This window comes from Oncorhynchus mykiss, chromosome 12 (genome assembly GCF_057628025.1).
Source record: "Oncorhynchus mykiss isolate SJ-2025 chromosome 12, ASM5762802v1, whole genome shotgun sequence".
Taxonomy (NCBI): domain Eukaryota; kingdom Metazoa; phylum Chordata; class Actinopteri; order Salmoniformes; family Salmonidae; genus Oncorhynchus; species Oncorhynchus mykiss.
The window spans coordinates 5,548,258-5,573,872 of NC_143033.1; the positions used below are offsets into that span (position 1 = coordinate 5,548,258).

General features: G+C 44.5%; 1 protein-coding gene across 1 annotated transcript in view; it reads left to right on the forward strand.

Moving 5' to 3' along the window:
• Positions 1–25,615, forward strand: part of dcc (DCC netrin 1 receptor) — a 584,728-nt gene that overhangs the window by 227,492 nt on the left and 331,621 nt on the right. The window contains exon 3 of the mRNA XM_090191568.1: positions 17,941–18,228. Coding sequence (XP_090047694.1) covers positions 17,941–18,228 — 288 coding nt within the window. The remainder of the gene's footprint in view (positions 1–17,940; positions 18,229–25,615) is intronic.

Here is a 25,615-nt window from a genome sequence, read left to right on the forward strand (position 1 = left end):
TATGTCTCTCTCTGTCTCTGTCTCTCTCTGTGTCTCTCTGTCTCTCTCTGTCTCTCTCTGTCTCTGTCTCTCTCTGTCTCTCTCTCTCTCTGTCTCTGTCTGTCTCTCTATGTCTCTCTCTGTCTCTGTCTCTCTCTGTGTCTCTCTGTCTCTCTCTGTCTCTCTCTGTCTCTCTCTGTCTCTGTCTGTCTCTCTCTGTCTCTCTCTCTCTGTCTCTGTATCTGTCTCTCTCTGTCTCTCTGTCTCTGTCTCTCTCTGTCTCTCTCTGTCTCTCTCTCTCTCTCTCTGTCTCTGTCTCTGTCTCTCTCTGTCTCTCTCTGTCTCTCTCTCTCTCTCTGTCTCTCTCTCCCCAGCTCCCTCTCAATTCAATTCAAGGGGCTTTATTGTCAAGGGAAACATGTGTTAAATCAAGGAGTCTGAACAGACCTCTCTCTCTCTCTGTCTCTGTCTGTCTCTCTATGTCTCTCTCTGTCTCTGTCTCTCTCTGTGTCTCTCTGTCTCTCTCTGTCTCTCTCTGTCTCTGTCTCTCTCTGTCTCTCTCTCTCTCTGTCTCTGTCTGTCTCTCTATGTCTCTCTCTGTCTCTGTCTCTCTCTGTGTCTCTCTGTCTCTCTCTGTCTCTCTCTGTCTCTCTCTGTCTCTGTCTGTCTCTCTCTGTCTCTCTCTCTCTGTCTCTGTATCTGTCTCTCTCTGTCTCTCTGTCTCTGTCTCTCTCTGTCTCTCTCTGTCTCTCTCTCTCTCTCTCTGTCTCTGTCTCTGTCTCTCTCTGTCTCTCTCTGTCTCTCTCTCTCTCTCTGTCTCTCTCTCCCCAGCTCCCTCTCAATTCAATTCAAGGGGCTTTATTGTCAAGGGAAACATGTGTTAACATTGCCAAAGCAAGTGAGGTTTAAAATATGCAAAAGTGAAATAAACAATAAAAATGAACAGTAAACATTACACACACAGTGTAAGAATAAAGACATTCCACATGTAATATTTTAAGTTTTATTTCACCTTTATTTATCCAGGTAATCTAGTTAAAATGAAGTTAAACACAAGTAAAGCACAGCAGTTCGACACAAACAACAACAGAATAAACAATTATACAATTAATAATACAGTAGAAAAAGTCTATATATAGCATATGCAAATGAGGTAGGATAAGAGAGATAAGATAACACTGTATATATAAAGGGTTGTAACAATGTACAAATGGTTAAAGTACACAAGGGAAAATAAATAAGCATAAATATGGGTTGTATTTACAATTGTGTTTGTTCTTCACTGGTTGCCCTTTTCTCGTGGCAACAGGTCACCCATCTTGCTGCTGTGATGGCACACTGTGGAATTTCACCCAGTAGATATGGTGAGGTTATGAAAACTGGGTTTGTTTTTGAATTCTTTGTGGATCTGTGTAGTCTGAGGGAAGTATGTGTCTCTAATATGGTCATACGTTGGACAGGAGGTTAGGAAGTGCAGCTCAGTTTCCACCTCATTTTGTGGGCATTGTGCACATAGCATCTGTCTTCTCTTGAGAGCCATGTCTGCCTACGGCGGCCTTTCTCAATAGCAAGGCTATGCTCACTGAGTCTGTACATTTTCAAAGCTTTCCTTAAGTTTGGGTCAGTCACAGTGGTCAGTAATTCTGCCCCTGTGTACTCTCTATATTAGGGCCAAATAGCATTCTAGTTTACTCTGTTTTTTTGTTAATTCTATCCAATGTGTCAAGTAATTATCTTTTTGTTTTCTCATGATTTGGTTGGGTCTAATTGTGTTGCTGTCCTGGGGCTCTGTGGGGTGTGTTTGTGTTTGTGAACAGAGCCCCAGGACCAGCTTGCTTAGGGGACTCTTCTCCAGGTTCATCTCTCCGTAGGTGATGGCTTTGTTATGGAAGGTTTGGGAATCGCTTCCTTTTAGGTGGTTGTAGAATTGAACAGCTCTTTTCTGGATTTTGATCATTAGCGGGTATCGGCCTAATTCTGCTCTGCATGCATTATTTGGTGTTCTACGTTGTACACTGGGGATATTTTTGAAGAATTTTGCATGCAGAGTCTCAATTTGGTGTTTGTCCCATTTTGTGAAGTCTTGGTTGGTGAGCGGACCCCAGACCTCACAACCATAAAGGGCAATGGGTTCTATGACTGATTCAAGTATTTTTAGTCAGATCCTAATTGGTATGTTGAAATTTATGTTTCTTTTGACGGCATAGAATGCCCTTCTTGCCTTGTCTCTCAGATCGTTCACAGCTTTGTGGAAGTTACCTGTGGCGCTGATGTTTAGGCCAAGGTATGTATAGTTTTTTGTGTGCTCTAGGGCAACAGTGTCTAGATGGAATTTGTATTTGTGGTCCTGGTGACTGGACCTTTTTTGGAACACCATTATTTTGGTCTTACTGAGATTTACTGTCAGCGCCCAGGTCTGACAGAATCTCTTCAGAAGATCTAGGTGCTGCTGTAGCCCCTCCATGGTTGGTGACAGAAGCACCATATCATCAGCAAACAGTAGACATTTGACTTCAGATTCTAGTAGGGCGAGGAGGCCTTTGTGGATTGGGGTGATCAGTCCTTGGTTCCAAATATTGGGGAAGATGCCAGAGCTAAGGATGATGTTAAAGAGTTTTAGTATAGCCAATTTGAATTTTTGTCTGTAAATTGTATCATTTCATGGAGGATACCATCAACACCACAGGCCTTTTTGGGTTGGAGAGCTTTTATTTTGTCCTATAGCTCATTCAAGGTAATTGGAGAATCCAGTGGGTTCTGGTAGTCTTTAATAGTTGATTCTAAGATCTGTATTTGATCATGTTTTTGCTCTTTATTCTTTGTTATAGAGCCAAAAAGACTGGAGAAGTGGTTTATCCACACATCTCCATTTTGGATAGATAATTATTTGTGTTGTTTGTTTAGTGTTTTCCAGTTTTCCCAGAAGTGGTTAGAGTCTATGGATTCTTCAATTGCATTGAGCTGATTTCTGACGTGCTGTTCCTTCTTTTTCCGTAGTGTATTTCTGTATTGTTTTAGTGATTCACCATAGTGAAGGCGTAGACTCAGGTGTTCTGGGTCTGTTTTAGTGATTCACCATAGTGAAGGCGTAGACTCAGGTGTTCTGAGTCTGTTTTAGTGATTCACCATAGTGAAGGCGTAGACTCAGGTGTTCTGAGTCTGTTTTAGTGATTCACCATAGTGAAGGCGTAGACTCAGGTGTTCTGAGTCTGTTTTAGTGATTCACCATAGTGAAGGCGTAGACTCAGGTGTTCTGAGTCTGTTTTTAGTGATTCACCATAGTGAAGGCTTAGACTCAGGTGTTCTGAGTCTGTTTTAGTGATTCACCATAGTGAAGGCGTAGACTCAGGTTTTCTGAGTCTGTTTTAGTGATTCACCATAGTGAAGGCGTAGACTCAGGTTTTCTGGGTCTGTTTTAGTGATTCACCATAGTGAAGGCGTAGACTCAGGTGTTCTGAGTCTGTTTTAGTGATTCACCATAGTGAAGGCGTAGACTCAGGTGTTCTGGGTCTGTTTTAGTGATTCACCATAGTGAAGGCGTAGACTCAGGTGTTCTGAGTCTGTTTTAGTGATTCACCATAGTGAAGGCGTAGACTCAGGTGTTCTGAGTCTGTTTTAGTGATTCACCATAGTGAAGGCGTAGACTCAGGTGTTCTGAGTCTGTTTTAGTGATTCACCATAGTGAAGGCGTAGACTCAGGTGTTCTGAGTCTGTTTTAGTGATTCACCATAGTGAAGGCGTAGACTCAGGTGTTCTGAGTCTGTTTTAGTGATTCACCATAGTGAAGGCGTAGACTCAGGTGTTCTGAGTCTGTTTTAGTGATTCACCATAGTGAAGGCGTAGACTCAGGTGTTCTGAGTCTGTTTTAGTGATTCACCATAGTGAAGGCGTAGACTCAGGTGTTCTGAGTCTGTTTTAGTGATTCACCATAGTGAAGGCGTAGACTCAGGTGTTCTGAGTCTGTTTTAGTGATTCACCATAGTGAAGGCGTAGACTCAGGTGTTCTGAGTCTGTTTTAGTGATTCACCATAGTGAAGGCGTAGACTCAGGTTTTCTGGGTCTGTTTTAGTGATTCACCATAGTGAAGGCGTAGACTCAGGTGTTCTGAGTCTGTTTTAGTGATTCACCATAGTGAAGGTGTAGACTCAGGTGTTCTGGGTCTGTTTTAGTGATTCACCATAGTGAAGGCGTAGACTCAGGTGTTCTGAGTCTGTTTTAGTGATTCACCATAGTGAAGGCGTAGACTCAGGTGTTCTGAGTCTGTTTTTAGTGATTCACCATAGTGAAGGCGTAGACTCAGGTGTTCTGAGTCTGTTTTAGTGATTCACCATAGTGAAGGCGTAGACTCAGGTGTTCTGAGTCTGTTTTAGTGATTCACCATAGTGAAGGCGTAGACTCAGGTGTTCTGAGTCTGTTTTAGTGATTCACCATAGTGAAGGCGTAGACTCAGGTGTTCTGAGTCTGTTTTAGTGATTCACCATAGTGAAGGCGTAGACTCAGGTGTTCTGAGTCTGTTTTTAGTGATTCACCATAGTGTAGGCGTAGACTCAGGTGTTCTGAGTCTGTTTTAGTGATTCACCATAGTGAAGGCGTAGGCTCAGGTGTTCTGAGTCTGTTTTAGTGATTCACCATAGTGAAGGCGTAGACTCAGGTGTTCTGGGTCTGTTTTAGTGATTCACCATAGTGAAGGCGTAGACTCAGGTGTTCTGGGTCTGTTTTAGTGATTCACCATAGTGAAGGCGTAGACTCAGGTGTTCTGAGTCTGTTTTAGTGATTCACCATAGTGAAGGCGTAGACTCAGGTGTTCTGAGTCTGTTTTTAGTGATTCACCATAGTGAAGGCGTAGACTCAGGTGTTCTGAGTCTGTTTTAGTGATTCACCATAGTGAAGGCGTAGACTCAGGTGTTCTGGGTCTGTTTTGGTGATTCACCATAGTGAAGGCGTAGACTCAGGTGTTCTGAGTCTGTTTTAGTGATTCACCATAGTGAAGGCGTAGACTCAGGTGTTCTGAGTCTGTTTTAGTGATTCACCATAGTGAAGGCGTAGACTCAGGTGTTCTGAGTCTGTTTTAGTGATTCACCATAGTGAAGGCGTAGACTCAGGTTTTCTGGGTCTGTTTTAGTGATTCACCATAGTGAAAGCGTAGACTCAGGTGTTCTGAGTCTGTTTTAGTGATTCACCATAGTGAAGGCGTAGACTCAGGTGTTCTGAGTCTGTTTTAGTGATTCACCATAGTGAAGGCGTAGACTCAGGTGTTCTGAGTCTGTTTTAGTGATTCACCATAGTGAAGGCGTAGACTCAGGTGTTCTGAGTCTGTTTTAGTGATTCACCATAGTGAAGGCGTAGACTCAGGTGTTCTGGGTCTCTATGTTTTTGACAGGACAGGTTTTGCAGTTTCTTTCTTAGGTTTTTGCATATTTCATCAAACCATTTGTCATTGTTGTTCATTTTCTTCGGTTTTCTATTTGACATTTTTAGATTTGATAGGGAAGCTGATATACTGGTAAGATTTTCTACTGCCAAGTTTACACCTTCACTATTACATTGGAACGTTTTACCCAGGAAATTGTCTAAAAGGGATTGAATTTGTTGTTGCCTAATTGTTTTTTGGTAGGTTTCCAAACGACTTTCTTTCCATCTACAGCATTTCTTAATATTACTTAGTTCTGTTAGCTTCGATGATTCATGATTGAGTATTGCTCTGTTCAGGTAGAGTGTGATGTTGTTCTGGTCTGATAAGGGTGTCAGTGGGCTGAGTACTCTAACTGCTGGGTGCCTCTCTCTCTTTCTCTGTTCATCTGTCTCTATCTCATCTCTCCACCTCTCTCTCTCTCCTCTCCCTCTCTCTCCTCTCTCTCTCTGTCTCCACCTCTCTCTTTCTCTCTCTCTCTCTCTGTCTCTCATCTCTCTCTCTCTCTCTCTCTCTCTCTCTCTCTCTCTGTCTCCACCTTTCTCTTTCTCTCTCTCTCTCTACTTATCTCTTTCTCTCTCTCTCTCTCAATCTCTCCTCTCTCTCTCTCTCATCTCTGCATCTCTCTCCCTTTCTCTGTTCATCTGTCTCCATCTCATCTCTCCATCTCTCTCTCTCTCTCTCTCTGTCTCCACCTCTCTCTTTCTCTCTCTCTCTCGCTCTCGCTCTCTCGCTCTCTCTCTCTCTCTCTCAATTCAATTCAATTCAATTCAATTCAAGGGCTTTATTGGCATGGGAAACATGTGTTAACATTGCCAAAGCAAGTGAGGTAGACAACATACAAAGTGAAAATATAAAGTGAAAAACAACAAAAATTAACAGTAAACATTACACATACAGAGGTTTCAAAACAGTAAAGACATTACAAATGTCATATTATATATATATATACAGTGTTTTAACAATGTACAAATGGTTAAAGGACACAAGATAAAATAAATAAGCATAAATATGGGTTGTATTTACAATGGTGTGTGTTCTTCACTGGTTGCCCTTTTCTCGTGGCAACAGGTCACAAATCTTGCTGCTGTGATGGCACACTGTGGAATTTCACCCAGTAGATATGGGAGTTTTTCAAATTTGGATTTGTTTTCGAATTCTTTGTGGATCTGTGTAATCTGAGGGAAATATGTCTCTCTCTCTCTCTCTCTATCTCTCTCTCTAGATAGAGGACTGTCTAGAGTCTCAGTATAGTAACAAACCCTGATGATAGAGGACTGTCTAGAGTCTCAGTATAGTAACAGACCCTGATGATAGAGGACTGTCTAGAGTCTCAGTATAGTAACAGACCCTGATGATAGAGGACTGTCTAGAGTCTCAGTAGAGTAACAGACTCTGCTGATGAAGGCATAGACAATGAACATTACAGAGAGACCGTAACTCAGCAGCCTTTTCTCTCCTCCATCTCTCCTCTCTTGTCCTCTCCTCTTTAGTCCTATTTGCTCTCCTCTCATCTCCTCTCCTCTCCTCTCCGGTCCTCCAGTCCTATTCAACCTAATGGAGCCAGCTGGCTGGCTGACAGATATCGATACCTCACTATCAGCCAATCATCGGAAGCTTCCCACCTCCCAGCATCCCACCTCCCAGCCACATCACACCTCCCAGACACATCCCACCTCCCAGACACATCCCACCTCCCAGACACATCCTGGTTCTATACATCCCACCTCCCAGCCACATCCTGGTTCTATACATCCCACCTCCCAGACACAACCTGGTTCTATACATCCCACCTCCCAGCCACATCCTGGTTCAATACATCCCACCTCCCAGACACATCCCACCTCCCAGCCACATCCTGGTTCTATATATCCCACCTCCCAGACACATCCTGGTTCTATACATCCCACCTCCCAGACACATCCTACCTCCCAGAAACATCCTGGTTCTATACATCCCACCTCCCAGCCACATCCCACCTCCCAGACACATCCTGGTTCTATACATCCCACCTCCCAGACACATCCTGGTTCTATACATCCCACCTCCCAGACACATCCTGGTGCTATACATCCCATCTCCCAGCCACATCCTGGTTCTATACATCCCATCTCCCAGCCACATCCTGGTTCTATACATCCCATCTCCCAGCCACATCCTGGTTCTATACATCCCATCTCCCAGCCACATCCTGGTTCTATACATCCCATCTCCCAGCCACATCCTGGTTCTATACATCCCACCTCCCAGCCACATCCCACCTCCCAGCCACATCCTGGTTCTATACATCCCACCTCCCAGACACATCCTGGTTCTATACATCCCACCTCCCAGCCACATCCCACCTCCCAGCCACATCCTGGTTCTATACATCCCACCTCCCAGCCACATCCTGGTTCTATATATCCCACCTCCCAGCCACAGACTGGTTCTATACATCCCATCTCCCAGCCACATCCTGATTCTATACATCCCACCTCCCAGCCACATCCCACCTCCCAGCCACATCCTGGTTCTATACATCCCAACTCCCAGACACATCCTGGTTCTATACATCCCACCTCCCAGCCACATCCTGGTTCTATACATCCCACCTCCCAGACACATCCTGGTTCTATACATCCCATCTCCCAGCCACATCCTGGTTCTATACATCCCACCTCCCAGACACATCCCACCTCCCAACCACATCCCACCTCCCAGACACATCCTGGTTCTATACATCCCACCTCCCAGACACATCCTGGTTCTATACATCCCACCTCCCAGCCACATCCCACCTCCCAGACACATCGTGGTTCTATACATCCCACCTCCCAGACACATCCTGGTTCTATACATCCCACCTCCCAGACACATCCTGGTTCTATACATCCCATCTCCCAGCCACATCCTGGTTCTATACATCCCACCTCCCAGACACATCCCACCTCCCAGCCACATCCCACCTCCCAGACACATCCTGGTTCTATACATCCCACCTCCCAGACACATCCTGGTTCTATACATCCCACCTCCCAGACACATCCTGGTTCTATACATCCCACCTCCCAGCCACATCCTGGTTCAATACATCCCACCTCCCAGACAAATCCCACCTCCCAGCCACATCCTGGTTCTATATATCCACCTCCTAGACACATCCTACCTCCCAGAAACATCCTGGTTCTATACATCCCACCTCCCAGCCACATCCACCTCCCAGACACATCCTGGTTCTATACATCCCACCTCCCAGACAAATCCTGGTTCTATACATCCCACCTCCCAGACACATCCTGGTGCTATACATCCCACCTCCCAGCCACATCCTGGTTCTATACTTCTTTCCTCCCAGCCACATCCAACCTCCCAGCCATATCCCATCTCCCAGCCACATCCTGGTTCTATACATCCCACCTCCCAGCCACATCCTGGTTCTATACATCCCATCTCCAAGCCACATCCTGGTTCTATACATCCAATCTCCCAGCCACATCCTGGTTCTATACATCCCACCTCCCAGACACATCCTGGTTCTATACATCCCACCTCCCAGCCACATCCCACCTCCCAGACACATCCTGGTTCTATACATCCCACCTCCCAGCCACATCCTGGTTCTATATATCCCACCTCCCAGCCACAGACTGGTTCTATACATCCCATCTCCCAGCCACATCCTGGTTCTATACATCCCACCTCCCAGCCACATCCCACCTCCCAGCCACATCCTGGTTCTATACATCCCACCTCCCAGACACATCCTGGTTCTATACATCCCACCTCCCAGCCACATCCCACCTCCCAGACACATCCTGGTTCTATACATCCCACCTCCCAGCCACATCCTGGTTCTATACATCCCACCGCCCAGACACATCCTGGTTCTATACATCCCACACCCCAGACACATCCTGCTTCTATAAATCTCACCTCCCAGACACATCCTGGTTCTATACATCCCACCTCCCAGCCACATCCCACCTCCCAGACACATCCTGGTTCTATACATCCCACCTCCCAGCCACATCCTGGTTCTATATATCCCACCTCCCAGCCACAGACTGGTTCTATACATCCCATCTCCCAGCCACATCCTGGTTCTATACATCCCACCTCCCAGCCACATCCCACCTCCCAGCCACATCTTGGTTCTATACATCCCACCTCCCAGACACATCCTGGTTCTATACATCCCACCTCCCAGCCACATCCCACCTCCCAGACACATCCTGGTTCTATACATCCCACCTCCCAGCCACATCCTGGTTCTATACATCCCACCGCCCAGACACATCCTGGTTCTATACATCCCACCTCCCAGACACATCCTGGTTCTATACATCCCACCTCCCAGCCACATCCCACCTCCCAGACACATCCTGGTTCTATACATCCCACCTCCCAGCCACATCCTGGTTCTATATATCCCACCTCCCATCCACATCCTGGTTCTATACATCCCACCGCCCAGCCACATCCTGGTGCTATACATCCCACCTCCCAGACACATCCCACCTCCCAGCCACATCCTGGTTCTATACATCCCACCTTCCAGACACATCCTGGTTCTATACTTCCCACCTTCCAGACACATCCTGGTTCTATACATCCCACCTTCCAGACACATTCTGGTTCTATACATCCCACCTTCCAGACACATCCTGGTTCTATACATCCCACCTTCCAGACACATCCTGGTTCTATACATCCCACCTTCCAGACACATCCTGGTTCTATACATCCCACCTCCCAGCCACATCCTGGTTCTATACATCCCACCTCCCAGCCACAGACTGGTTCTATACATTCCACCTCCCAGCCACAGACTAGTTCTATACATCCCACCTCCCAGCCACATCCTGGTTCTATACATCCCACCTCCCAGCCACAAACTGGTTCTATACATCCCACCTCCCAGCCACATCCCACCTCCCAGCCACCGACTGGTTCTATACATCCCACCTCCCAGCCATAGACTGGTTCTATACATCCCATCTCCCAGCCACATCCTGATTCTATTCATCCCACATCCCAGACACATCCTGGTTCTATACATCCCACCTCCCAACCACATCCTGGTTCTATACATCCCACCTCCCAGCCACATCCTGGTTCTATACATCCCACCTCCCAGCCACATCCTGGTTCTATACATCCCACCTCCCAGCCACATCCTGGTTCTATACATTCCACCTCCCAGCCACATCCTGGTTCTATACATCCCACCTCCCAGCCACATCCTGGTTCTATACATCCCACCTCCCAGCCACATCCTGGTTCTATACATCCCACCTCCCAGCCACATCCTGGTTCTATACATCCCACCTCCCAGCCACATTCTGGTTCTATACATCCCACCTCCCAGCCACATCCTGATTCTATACATCCCACCTCCCAGCCACATCCTGGTTCTATACATCCCACCTCCCAGCCACAACCTGGTTCTATACATCCCACCTCCCAGCCACATCCTGGTTCTATACATCCCACCTCCCAGCCACATCCTGGTTCTATACATCCCACCTCCCAGCCACATCCTGGTTCTATACATCACACGTCCCAGCCACATCCTGGTTCTATACATCACATCAAAGAGAAGCAACACTTAATCAATTGAAAGAAAAACGAACAAGCCCTGGCATCCATGGAGTCATTCAACTGTTGTGTAAACGTATTATGTAGTTTAAACAAGGTTGGTTTTAATGCTAATATAATTACAAATAAGAGATCAAGTCGTTCAACACTGGGTCCTTTTCCTTGATTGCAGTGACATCGGTCTGTTTTGTACTTTAAGCCCTGAAAACTTTGAACATTCAAACATAGATCAAGCCTTGTTGTAAATGTTTCGCCAATATAACAAACTCAGAGCTCAACCAATTTCTCTGTTTTGTCATCCTCCCTCCCCCCTCTCTCTCTCTCTCTCTCTCTCTCTGTCTCTGTTTCTGTCTCTCTCTCTGTCTCTGTTTCTGTCTCTGTTTCTGTCTCTCTCTCTCTCTCTCTCTCTCTCTGTCTCTGTCTCTGTTTCTCTCTCTCTCTCTCTGTCTCTGTCTCTGTTTCTGTCTCTCTCTCTCTCTCTCTCTCTATCGCTTTCATTGTTAATATAAATATATACTTGATATACCAGACAGCCCAGTCCTCTCCATCTGTTTGTCTGACAGCTTTATACTGATATACCAGACAGCCCAGTCCTGTCTGTCTGTCTGTCTGACAGCTTTATACTGATATACCAGACTGCCCAGTCCTCTCCATCTGTCTGTCTGACAGCTTTATACTGATATACCAGACAGCCCAGTCCTGTCTGTCTGTCTGTCTGACAGCTTTATACTGATATACCAGACAGCCCAGTCCTGTCTGTCTGTCTGACAGCTTTATACTGATATACCAGACAGCCCAGTCCTGTCTGTCTGTCTGACAGCTTTATACTGATATACCAGACACACCAGTCTAGACCCTGGAGAGAGACTAGACCCTGGATAGAGTCTAGACCCTGGGTAGAGACTAGACCCTGGAGACAGTCTAGACCCTGTAGAAAGACTAGACCCTGGAGAGAGACTAGACCCTGTAGAAAGACTAGACCCTGGATAGAGACTATACACTGGAGACAGTCTAGACCCTGTAGAAAGACTAGACCCTGGAGAGAGACTAGACCCTGGAGAGAGACTAGACCCTGGAGAGAGACTAGACCCTGGAGAGAGACTAGACCCTGGATAGAGTCTAGACCCTGGAGATAGACTAGACCCTGGAGAGAGACTAGACCCTGGAGAGAGACTAGACCCTGGAGAGAGTCTAGACCCTGGAGAGAGACTAGACCCTGGAGAGAGTCTAGACCCTGGAGAGAGACTAGACCCTGGAGAGAGTCTACTGATTACTGTGTTGAAACTGACAGAGCTACTACAGAGAACCTTTGTAGATCTCGGCAGAGCAGCTTGTATGGATTGCCAGTGTGCTCTGTACACCTTTGATGTAGGATCTCTGCTTTCAAGGGGAAGCTGTGACACTGTTAAGAGGATTTGTACAGATTGAATCAGGATTTAAGGATTCTGTCACAGAAATACTAGAGGTCAGGGCACCACAGTTAATCCACAGGGGAAAAACCTGGACATGCATGTAAAAAAGATATATAAAAAAATATGTACTGTACCAGTCAAAAGTTTGGACACATCTAATCATTCCAAGGTTTTTCTTTATTTTTACTATTTTCTACATTGTAGAATAAGAGTGAAGACATCAAAACTATGAAATAACACATATGGAATCACGTTTTATATTTGAGATACTTCAAAGTACCTCACCCTTTACCTTGATGACAACTTTGCACACTCTTGGCATTCTCTCAACCAGTTTCATGAGGTAGTCACCTGGAATGCATTTAAAATAACAGGTGTCCCTTGTTAAAAGTTAATATGTGGAATTTATTTCCTTCTTAAAACTTCTTCAGGATTGGTGGGTTCCCCACGGGACTGTTGAGCTAACGTAGGCTAATGCGATTAGCATGAGGTTGTAAGTAACATTTCCCAGGACATGGACAAATCTGATATTGGCAGAAACCTTAAATTCTTGTTAATCTAACGGCACAGTTTACAGTAGCTATTACAGTGATAATAATACCATTGTATTGTTTGAGGAGAGTGCACAGTTATAAACTTTAAAAGTTATTAATAAACAAATTAGGCACATTCGGGCAGTCTTGATACAACATTTTGAACAGAAATGCAATGGTTCATTGGATCAGTCTAAAACATTGCATGTACACTGCTGCCATCTAGCGGCCAATATCTAAATTGCACCTGGGCTGGAATAATACATTATGGCCTTTCCCTTGCATTTCAAAGATGGTACAAAAAAAAAATATGCGTTTTTTTCTTTGTGTTATCTTTTACCAGATCTATTGTGTTATATTCTCCTACGTTCCATTCGCATTTCCACAAACTACAAAGTGTTTCCTTTCAAATGGTACCGAGAATATGCATATCGTTGCTTCAGGTGCTGAGCTACAGGCAGTTAGATTTGGGTATGTTATTTTAGGCCGAACATTTTTTTTTAAAAGGGGCGGATCCTTACGAGGTTTTAATGTGTTTTAGCCAATCAATTGTGTTGTGACAAAGTGGAGGTGGCATAAGGAAGATAGCCCTATTTGGTAAAAGACCAAGTCCCTATTATGGCAAGAACAGCTCAAATAAGCAAAAATAAATGAAATTCCATCATGACTTTAAGACATGAAGCTCTGTCAGTCCGGAAAATGTCATGAACTTTAAAAGTTTCTCCAAGGCAGTCGCAAAAAACATCAAGCGCTACGATGAAACTTTCTCTCATGAGGACCGCCACAGGAAAGGAAAACCCAGAGTTACCTCTGCAGCAGAGGAGAAGTTCATTAGAGTTACCAGACTCAGAAATTACAGCTCAAATAAATGCTTCACTGAGTTCAAGTAACAGACACATCTAATCATCAACTATTCAGAGAAGAATTGGGCCTTCATAGTCAAATTGCTGCAATGAAACCACTACTAAAGGACACCAATAATAAGAAGACTTACTTTGGCCATGAAACACGAGCAATGGACATTAGACCGGTGGAAATCTGTCCATTGGTCTGATGAGTCCAAATTTGAGATTTTTGGTTCCAACCGCTGTGTCTTTGTGATTCGCAGAGTAGGTGAACAGATGATCTCTGCATGTGTGGTTCCCACCGTGAAGCATGGAGGAGGAGGTGTGATGGTGTGGGTGGGCTTTGCTGGTCACACTGTCTGTGATTTATTTAGAATTCAAGACACACTTAACCAACATGGCTACCACAGCATTCTGCAGCGATACGCCATCCCATCTGGTTTGGGCTTAGTGGGACTATACTTTGTTTTCAACAGGACAATGACCCAACACTCCTCCAGGCTGTGTAAGGGCTATTTTGACCAAGAAGGAGAGTGATGGAGTTCTGCAACAGATGACCTGGCCTCCACAATCGCCTGACCTCAACCCAATTGAGATGGTTTGGGATGAGTTGAACTGCAGAGGGAAGGAAAAGCCGCCAACAAGTGCTAAACATTTGTGGGAACTCCTTCAAAGACTGGTGGAAAAGCATTCCATGTGAAGCTGGTTGAGAGAATAGCTGTGAGAATGCCAAAAGTGTGCAAAGCTGTCATCAAGGCAAAGGGTGGCTACTTTGAAGAATATAAAATATATTTTGTTTTGTTTTACACTTTTCTGGTTACTACTTGATACCATATGTGTCGTTTCGTAGTTGTTATGTCCTCAGATGCTGTTTTATGTTATTATCTTTTCATTACACAGAAAGTCAAGTCCTTTTTTTACTTCCACTGTGAATGACAACAGTTTGTCTCTTTACAACTCTCCCCCTCGATAACCACCAAGCCTCGGTGTCAAGCTCTGACCCCAACACTCCCCCTTGATAACCACCAAGCCTCGGTGTCATGCTCTGACCCCAACACTCCCCCTCGATAACCACCAAGCCTCGGTGTGAAATACCACATTGTCATGCTCTGACCCCAACACTCCCCCTCGATAACCACCAAGCCTCGGTGTCAAGCTCTGACCCCAACACTCCCCCTCGATAACCACCAAGCCTCGGTGTCATGCTCTGACCCCAACACTCCCCCTCGATAACCACCAAGCCTCGGTGTCAAGCTCTGACCACAACACTCCCCCTCGATAACCACCAAGCCACATTGTCATGCTCTGACCCCAACACTCCCCCTCGATAACCACCAAGCCTCGGTGTCAAGCTCTGACCCCAACACTCCCCCTCGATAACCACCAAGCTTCGGTGTCATGCTCTGACCCCAACACTCCCCCTCGATAACCACCAAGCCTCGGTGTCAAGCTCTGACCCCAACACTCCCCCTCGATAACCACCAAGCCACATTGTCATGCTCTGACCCCAACACTCCCCCTCGATAACCACCAAGCCTCGGTGTGAAATACCACATTGTCATGCTCTGACCCCAACACTCCCCCTCGATAACCACCAAGCCTCGGTGTGAAATACCACATTGTCATGCTCTGACCACATATCTCCACCTAGTTTTGCGATCACTGAACAAAAAATGTAAACGCAACATGTAAAGCAAAAAGTTATACTAGCGCGAGCAGTGTGCACGTTTCTCTTTTGTTTCCGTCTAATTGTTACTATGTTCCTGTAACAAGATAGCTCAGTCTAATTGTTGCTATGTTCCTGTAACAAGATAGCTCAGTCTAATTGTTATTATTCTCCTGTAACAAGATAGCTCAGTCTAATTGTTGCTATGTTCCTGTAACAAGATAGCTCAGTCTAATTGTTACTATGTTCCTGTAACAAGATAGCTCAGTCTAATTGTTATTATTCTCCTGTAACAAGATAGCTCAGTCTAATTGTTATTATTCTCCTGTAACAAGATAGCTCAGTCTAATTGTTCCTCTGTTCCTGTAACAAGATAGCTCAGTCTAATTGTTCCTCTGTTCCTGTAACAAGATAGCTCAGTCTAATTGTTGCTATGTTCCTGTAACAAGATAGCTCAGTCTAATTGTTATTATTCTCCTGTAACAAGATAGCTCAGTCTAATTGTTATTATTCTCCTGTAACAAGATAGCTCAGTCTAATTGTTACTATGTTCCTGTAACAAGATAGCTCAGTCTAATTGTTATTATTCTCCTGTAACAAGATAGCTCAGTCTAATTGTTATTATTCTCCTGTAACAAGATAGCTCAGTCTAATTGTTATTATTATCCTGTAACAAGATAGCTCAGTCTAATTGTTACTATGTTCCTGTAATAAGATAGCTCAGTCTAATTGTTACCATGTTCCTGAAACAAGATAGCTCAGTCTAATTGTTATTATTCTCCTGTAACAAGATAGCTCAGTCTAATTGTTACTATGTTCCTGTAATAAGATAGCTCAGTCTAATTAAATATAGGGAATAGGGTTCTATTGGGCTCTGGTCTAAAGTAGTGCACTATATAGGGAATATGGTTCCATAGGGCTCTGGTCTAAAGTAGTTCAATATATAGGGAATAGGGTTCTATTGGGTTCTGGTCTAAAGTAGTGCACTATATAGGGAATAGGGATCCATAGGGCTCTGGTCTAAAGTAGTGCACTATATATAGGGAATAGGGTTCCATAGGGCTCTGGTCTAAAGTAGTGCACTATATAGGGAATAGGGTTCCATAGGGCTCTGGTCTAAAGTAGTGCACTATATATAGGGAATAGGGTTCCGTAGGGTCCTGGTCTAAAGTAGTGCACTATATAGGGAATAGGGTTCCATAGGGCTCTGGTCTAAAGTAGTGCACTACATAGGGAATAGGGTTCCATAGGGCTCTGGTCTAAAGTAGTGCACTATATATAGGGAATAGGGTTCCATAGGGCTCTGGTCTAAAGTAGTGCACTATATAGGGAATAGGGTTCCATAGGGCTCTGGTCTAAAGTAGTGCACTATATATAGGGAATAGGGTTCCACAGGGCTCTGGTCTAAAGTAGTGCACTATATAGGGAATAGGGTTCCATAGGGCTCTGGTCTAAAGTAGTGCACTATATAGGGAATAGGGTTCCATAGGGCTCTGGTCTAAAGTAGTGCACTATATAGGGAATAGGGTTCCATTTGGGACACATTTCTTCATTTTTTTTCACACTAACCTCTAACCCTCATCACCCAGAGCTGTCGTCCTCCTATGATACAGAGAGGAGGATCTGACATTTCTGGACCTGTCTACCTGACATCTGAAGTTCCCAAAGCTTCTGGGCAGGATTCTCTACTTCACAGTCTGTCGGGATTGAATGGAATGGAATGGAGTGCATTTAAATATTAGCCATTTTGCCACACAGTGAACATCCTAGTGGAAAGATGAGGAATGATTGGACTAATTGGATTCAAATTATGTTTTTCTGACAACATGGTGGAAAGATGAGGAATGATTGGGCTAATTTGTTTCCCACATTTTGTTCCTCATATAATTTTCCTGCACTGAAGAGAGAGAGAAGGAGAGAAATGGAAAACTCATCTGTCATCTATACTATACAGTACCCTCTCTCCACTCCTATCTCTCTCTCCACTCCTATCTCTCTCTTTTCTCCTCTCTCTTCTCTACTCTTAACTTTCTCCTCAGCTCTCCCATCTTTCTCCCCTCTCTCTCCTATCCCATCTTCTCTCTCTTCTCTCTCCTCTCCTCTCCTCTCCTCTCCTCTCCTCTCCTCTCCTCTCCTCTCCTCTCCTCTCCTCTCCTCTCCTCTCCTCTCCTCTCCTCTCCTCTCCTCTCCTCTCCCATCTCTTTCTCCTCTCTCCTTTCTCCTCTTCTCTCCTCTCCTCAGCTCTCCCATCTCTTTCTCGTCTCCCCTCTCTCCTCAGCTCTCCCATCCCACTCCTCCTATCTCTTCACTCTCCTCTCCTCTCCTCTCCTCTCCTCTCCTCTCCTCTCCTCTCCTCTCCTCTCCTCTCCTCTCCCCTGTACTTTTTTCATATCAGTGATTGCTCCTAACAGCCTCTCTCTCTCTCTCTCTCTCTCTGTCCTTGGGTCCCCTGAAGCTACAGTAGTGGGTCCATACAGAGTCAGTATCTAATCCTTTGTATCCTCTCTCCCACCAGGTCCGTTGAAGCTCGTTGTCCCTACAGAGTCAGTGTCCTCCTACTTGGGTGACACGGCCCTGCTGCGCTGTGAGGTGACTGGGGATCCCATGCCCGTGGTACGCTGGCAGAAGAACAGAGAGGACCTGCCACTCACCTTAACCCCAGAGAGCAGAGTGGTGGTACTGCCCTCCGGATCGCTCCAGGTTAGCAAGGTTCAACCACCAGACTCTGCCACCTACCGCTGCCTGGCAGACAACCCTGGCAGCGCCCGCACCGGCAGTGACGCAGACCTACGAGTGTTGCCAGGTACAATAACTCCTTCTCAACCTATCTTGACATAAATATTCTGCCCACAGAGGTAAATCAAACTAGCGAGCAAGCGCACACACGATTTGGTTCTCGGTTCTGAGATCAACTCCTAAAGTACTTGACAGTGAGGTGGAATTGGGACACTGGGTATTAATATAATATCATTTTGGATGAATCCTCTGTCCAGTGAGTACATCGTCTTGTTTTTTCTCTCAGATGGACACCGTCTGAGGGTTTGTTAAAGCATTTCACAATATTGTCCATTTTCAAATCAAGAACCCAGAAACCGCCCAGTCCTCTATGGACTGTCTTACAACCTCCTGCATATCCCTTATGTATCCTGTAATGTAGTCAACATAGCTGATCCTCTTATAACTTAATAAACCACTATACTACAGCTCATGTAGGCCTTGTTTGACCTTATTTGAGTGTATGGCACCGTGTATGACTGACCTCCAGCATGATGAATATCCCTGATCTTGCCTGGGTATCCTGTAATTTAATCACTGTGGTTTATCCTCGTTTGACCTTTATTAAAGGCCCAGTGTAAGAACATGACTGTCCTGTGTTTTACATACAGTGAGGCAAAAAAGTATTTAGTCAGCCACCAATTGTGCAAGTTCTCCCACTTAAAAAGATGAGAGAGGCCTGTAATTTTCTTCATAGGTACACTTCAACTATGACAGACAAAATGAGAGAAAAAAATCCAGAAAATCACATTGTAGGATTTTTAATGAATTTATTTGCAATTTATGGTGGAAAATAAGTATTTGGTCAATAACAAAAGTTTATCTCAATACTTTGTTATATACCCTTTGTTGGCAATGACAGAGGTCAAACGTTTTCTGTAAGTCTTCACAAGGTTTTCACACACTGTTGCTGGTATTTTGGCCCATTCCTCCATGCAGACCTCCTCTAGAGCAGTGATGTTTTGGGGCTGTTGCTGGGCAACACAGACTTTCAACTCCCTCCAAAGATTAGCTATGGGGTTGAGATCTGGAGACTGGCTAGGCCACTCCAGGACCTTGAAATGCTTCTTACCAAGCCACTCCTTTGTTGCCCGGGTGGTGTGTTTGGGATCATTGTCATGCTGAAAGACCCAGCCACGTTTCATCTTCAATGCCCTTGCTGATGGAAGGAGGTTTCATTCTTTCCTTTACACGGATCAGTCGTCCTGGTCCCTTTGCAGAAAAACAGCCCCAAAGCATGATGTTTCCACCCCCATGCTTCACAGTAGGTATGGTGTTCTTTGGATGCAACTCAGCATTCTTTGTCCTCCAAACACGACGAGTTGAGTTTTTACCAAAAAGCTCTAATTTTGTCTCATCAGACCACATGACTTTCTCCCATTCCTCCTCTGGATCATCCAGATGGTCATTGGCAAACTTCAGACAGGCCTGGACATGCGCTGGCTTGAGCAGGGGGACCATGCGTGCACTGCAGGATTTTAATCCATGACGGCGTAGTGTGTAACTAATGGTTTTCTTTGAGACTGTGGTCCCAGCTCTCTTCAGGTTATTGACCAGGTCCTGCCGTGTAGTTCTGGGCTGATCCCTCACCTTCCTCATGATCATTGATGCCCCACGAGGTGAGATCTTGCATGGAGCCCCAGACCGAGGGTGATTGACCGTCATCTTGAACTTCATCCAATTTCTAATAATTGCGCCAACAGTTGTTGCCTTCTCACCAAGCTGCTTGCCTATTGTCCTGTAGCCAATCCCAGCCTTGTGCAGGTCTACAATTGTATCCCTGATGTCCTTACACCCTCTCTGGTCTTGGCCATTATGTAGAGTTGGAGTCTGTTTGATTGAGTGTGTTGACAGGTGTTTTTTCAACAGGTAACGAGTTCAAACAGGTGCAGTTAATACAGGTAATGAGTGGAGAACAGGAGGGCTTCTTAAAGAAAAACTAACAGGTCTGTTAGAGCTGGAATTCTTACTGGCTGGTAGGTGATCAAATACTTATGTCATGCAATAAAATGCAAATGAATTACTTAAAAATCATACAATGTGATTTTCTGCATTTTTATTTTAGATTCCATCTTTCACAGTTGAAGTGTACCTATGATAAATATTACAGACCTCTACATATTTGTAAGTAGGAAAACCCTGCAAATTTGGCAGTGTATCAAATACTTGTTCTCCCCACTGTGCATAGTGGGGTGCCGATACAGAGTCAGTGTGTGAGTCACCGGTTAGTTGAGGTAGTGTGTACAGTTGATGTCGGAAGTTTACATACACCTTAGCCAAATACATTTAAACTCAGTTTTTCACAATAGCTGACATTTAATCCTAGTAAATGTTCCCTGTCTTAGGTCAGTTAGGATCACCACTTTATTTTAAGAATGTGAAATGTCAGAATAATAGTAGAGAGAATGATTTATTTCAGCTTTTATTTCTTTCATCATATTCCCAGTGGGTCAGAGGTTTACATACACTCATTTAGTATTTGGTAGCATTGCCTTTAAATTGTTTAACTTGGGTCAAATGTTTCGGGTAGCCTTCCACAAGCTTCCCACAATAAGTTGGATGAATTTTGGCCCAGAGCTGGTGTAACTGAATCAGGTTTGTAGGCCTCCTTGCTCGGACACGCCTTTTCAGTTCCGCCCACAAATTTTCTACAGGATTGAAGTCAGGGCTTTGTGATGGCCACTCCAATACCTTGACTTTGTTGTCCTTTGGCCATTTTTCCACAACTTTGGAAGTATGCTTGGGGTCATTGTGCATTTGGAAGACCCATTTGCGACCAAGCTTTAACTTCCTGACTGATGTCTTGAGATGTTGCTTCAATATGTCCACATACTTTTCCTGCCTCACGATGCCATCTAAAACATGATGCCCCAAAACATGATGCTTCCACCCCCGTGCTTCACGGTTGGGATGGTGTTCTTCGGCTTGCAAGCATCCCCCTTTTTCCTCCAAACACATTGATGGTCATTATGGCCAAACAGTTCTATTTTTGTTTAATCCGACCAGAGGACATTTCTCCAAAAAGTATGATCTTTGTCCCCATGTGCAGTTGCAAACCGTAGTCTGGCTTTTTTATGGTGGTTTTGAAGCAGTGGCTTCTTCCTTGCTGAACGGCTTTTCAGGTTATGTCGATATAGGACTCGTTTTACTGTGGATATAGATACTTTTGTACCGGTTTCCTCCAGCATCTTCACAAGTTCCTTTGATGTTGTTCTGGGATTGATTTGCACTTTTCACACCAAAGTACGTTCATCTCTAGGAGACAGAACGCGTCTCCTTCCTGAGCGGTATGACGGCTGCGTGGTCCCATGGTGTTTATACTTGTGTACTATTGTTTGTACAGATGAACGTGGTACCTTCAGGCATTTGGAAATTGCTCCCAAGGATGAACCAGACTTGTGGAGGTCTACAATTCTGAGGTCTTTGTTGATATCTTATGATTGCCGCATGACGTCAAGCAAAGAGGCACTGAGTTTGAAAGTAGACCTTTAAATACATCCACAGGTGCACCTCTAATTGACTCAAATTAGGTCAATTAGCCTATCAGAAGCTTCTAAAGCCATGACATTATTTTCGGGAATTTTCCAAGCTGTATGGCTTAGATCCCGCTAACAGGATCGATATGACAACAGCCAGTGAAAGTGCAGGGCGCCAAATTCAAATCAACAGAACTCTCATAATTAAAATTCCTCAAACATAGAAGTATTTTACACCATTTTAAAGGTAATCTTGTTGTTAATCCCACCACAGTGTCCAATTTCAAAAAGGCTTTACGACGAAAGCACACCAAACGATTATGTTAGGTCAGCACCTAGTCACAGAAAAACACATTTTCTATTTTTCCAGCCAAAGAGAGGAGTCACAAAAAGCAGAAATAGAGATAAAATTAATCATTAACCTTTGATGATCTTCATCAGATGACACTCATAGGACTTCATGTTACACAATACATGTATGTTTTGTTCGATAAAGTTCATATTTATATCCAAAAATCTCAGTTTACATTGGTGCGTTACGTTCAGTAATGTTTTGCTTCCAAAACATCAGGTGATTTTGCAGTCACATCAATTTACAGAAATACTCATAAAAAACATTGATAAAAGATACAACTGTTATGCATGGAACTTTAGATAAACTTCTCCTTAATGCAACCGCTGTGTCAGATTTCAAAAATGCTTTACCGAAAAAGCACACCATGCAATAATCTGAGTACAGCGCTCAGACAACAAAACAAGCCATACAGATATCCGCCATGTTGTGGAGTCAACAGAAGTCAGAAATAGCATTATAAATATTCACTTACCTTTGATGATCTTCATCAGAATGCACTCCCAGGAATCCCAGTTCCACAATAAATGTTTGATTTGTTTGATCAAGTCCATAATTTATGTCCAAATACCTCCTTTTGTTTGCGCGTTTAGTACACAATCCAAACACACGAGGCGCGGGCAAGTCCAGGCGAAAGTTCAGGTGAAAAGTCATATTACAGTTCATAGAAACATGTCAAACGAAGTATAGAATCAATCTTTAGGATGTTTTTATCATAAATCTTCAATAACGTTCCAACCGGAGAATTCCTTTGTCTGTAGAAATGCAATGGAACAGAGCTAACTCTCACGTGAGCGCGCGTGATCAGCTCATGCCACTCTGGCAGACCTCTGACTCATTCAGCTCCCATTCCCTCCTCCTTCACGGTAGAAGCATCAAACAAGGTCCCAAGGACTGTTGACATCTAGTGGAAGCCTTAGGAAGTGCAAAATTACCCCATAGACACAGTATATTCAATAGGCAATGATTTGAAAAACTACAAACCTCAGATTTCTCACTTCCTGGTTGGATTTTTTCTCAGGTTTTTGCCTGACATATGAGTTCTGTTATACTCACAGACATCATTCAAACGGTGTTAGAAACTTCAGTGTTTTCTATCCAGATCTACTAATAGTATGCATATATTAGCAACTGGGCCTGAGTAGCAGGCAGTTTACTCTGGGCACCTTATTCATCCAAGCTACTCAATACTGCCCCCAGCCATAAGAAGTTACTATTTGAATTGGAACACACTATTGGAATTGGAACACACTATTGGAATTGGAACACACTATTGGAATTGGAACACACTATTGGAATTGGAACACACTATTGGAATTGGAACACACTATTGGAATTGGAACACAATATTGGAATTGGAACACACTATTGGAATTGGAACACACTATTGGAATTGGAAATCACTATTTGATTCGGAGCACACTATTGGAATTGGAACACAATATTGGAATTGGAACACACTATTGGAATTGGAACATACTATTGGAATTGGAACACACTATTGGAATTGGAACACACTATTGGAATTGGAACACACTATTGGAATTGGAACACACTATTGGAATTGGAAATCACTATTGGAATTGGAACACACTATTGGAATTGGAACACACTATTGGAATTGGAACACAATATTGGAATTGGAACACACTATTGGAATTGGAACACACTATTGGAATTGGAACACACTATTGGAATTGGAACACACTATTGGAATTGGAACACACTATTGGAATTGGAACACACTATTGGAATTGGAACACACTATTGGAATTGGAACACACCCTAGCTGTTACCATTCTCCATGTCAACAAACCCTAGCTGTTACCATTCTCTATGGTAACAAACCCTAGCTGCTACCATTCTCTATGGTAACAAACCCTAGCTGCTACCATTCTCTATGTTAATAACCCTAGCTGTTACCATTCTCTATGGTAACAAACCCTAGCTGTTACCATTCTCCATGGTAACAAACCCTAGCTGTTACCATTCTCTATGTTAATAACCCTAGCTGTTACCATTCTCTATGGTAACAAACCCTAGCTGTTACCATTCTCCATGGTAACAAACCCTAGCTGTTACCATTCTCTATGTTAATAACCCTAGCTGTTACCATTCTCTATGGTAACAAACCCTAGCTGCTACCATTCTCTATGGTAACAAACCCTAGCTGTTACCATTCTCTATGTTAATAACCCTAGCTGTTACCATTCTCTATGGTAACAAACCCTAGCTGTTACCATTCTCTATGGTAACAAACCCTAGCTGCTACCATTCTCTATGTTAATAACCCTAGCTGTTACCATTCTCTATGGTAACAAACCCTAGCTGTTACCATTCTCTATGGTAACAAACCCTAGCTGTTACCATTCTCTATGGTAACAAACCCTAGCTGTTACCATTCTCTATGGTAACAAACCCTAGCTGTTACCATTACTGCAGGTACCGCCAGCGGGAGGCTCTCACTGAGCATGTGCAAGAATCAATAGCTATTCCAAGCTGCCTAGCGAGAAGGGAAGACGGTGCTCATCCAAATTCACATACCGGTTGACTAGGTAGACAATGTGTCCATCTGACGATCTCCTTTGATAGTTCAAGTTGTAATCAATTTCGGCGTGTTCCTCCCTATCAGAGATGGAATGGTGCGAGGTTAAGCGTCAGACGCAATCTGTTCCTAAAGCATATGATCTCAGAATGCACAAGTTAGTTCCACCCTGTGTATTTGCAAATGGCAACCTATTCCCTAATGGGTCCCGGTCAAAAGGAGTGGACTATGTAGGAAATAGGGAGCCGTTTGGGACACAGGCTTAGTCTCCTCATTGTGAGTGCTTACAGCTGTCTCTGTGCCCGGTAAAGGCGAATACCTAGTTGTGTCTTCCGTAGTTAATCCAACCTCTCTGAATCAGAGAGATGCGGAGTGGGGGGAGGCTGCCTTAAATCGAACATCCACGGCACCCAGAGTGGGTTAACTGCCTTGCACAAGGGGCAGAATGGCAGATTTTTATCTTGTCGGCTCGGGGGATTCAATCTAGCAACCTTTCGCTTACTGGCCCAACACTCTAACCACTAGGCTACCTGCCGCCTCTACACTCTGACCACTAGCCTACCTGCCGCCTCTACACTCTAACCACTAGCCTACCTGCCGCCTCTACACTCTAACCACTAGGCTACCTGCCGCCTCTACACTCTGACCACTAGGCTACCTGCCGCCTCTACACTCTAACCACTAGGCTACCTGCCGCCTCTACACTCTAACCACTAGCCTACCTGCCGCCTCTAGACTCTAACCACTAGCCTACCTGTCGCCTCTACACTCTGACCACTAGGCTACCTGCCGCCTCTACACTCTGACCACTAGCTTACCTGCCGCCTCTACACTCTAACCACTAGCCTACCTGCCGCCTCTACACTCTAACCACTAGGCTATCTACCGCCTCTACACTCTGACCACTAGCCTAACTGCCGCCTCTACACTCTAACCACTAGCCTACCTGCCGCCTCTACACTCTGACCACTAGGCTACCTGCTAGATCTGCCTGATTCAACACCCGTGTCCACCAAGATGTTAAGAGATTAAGAAGGCAACC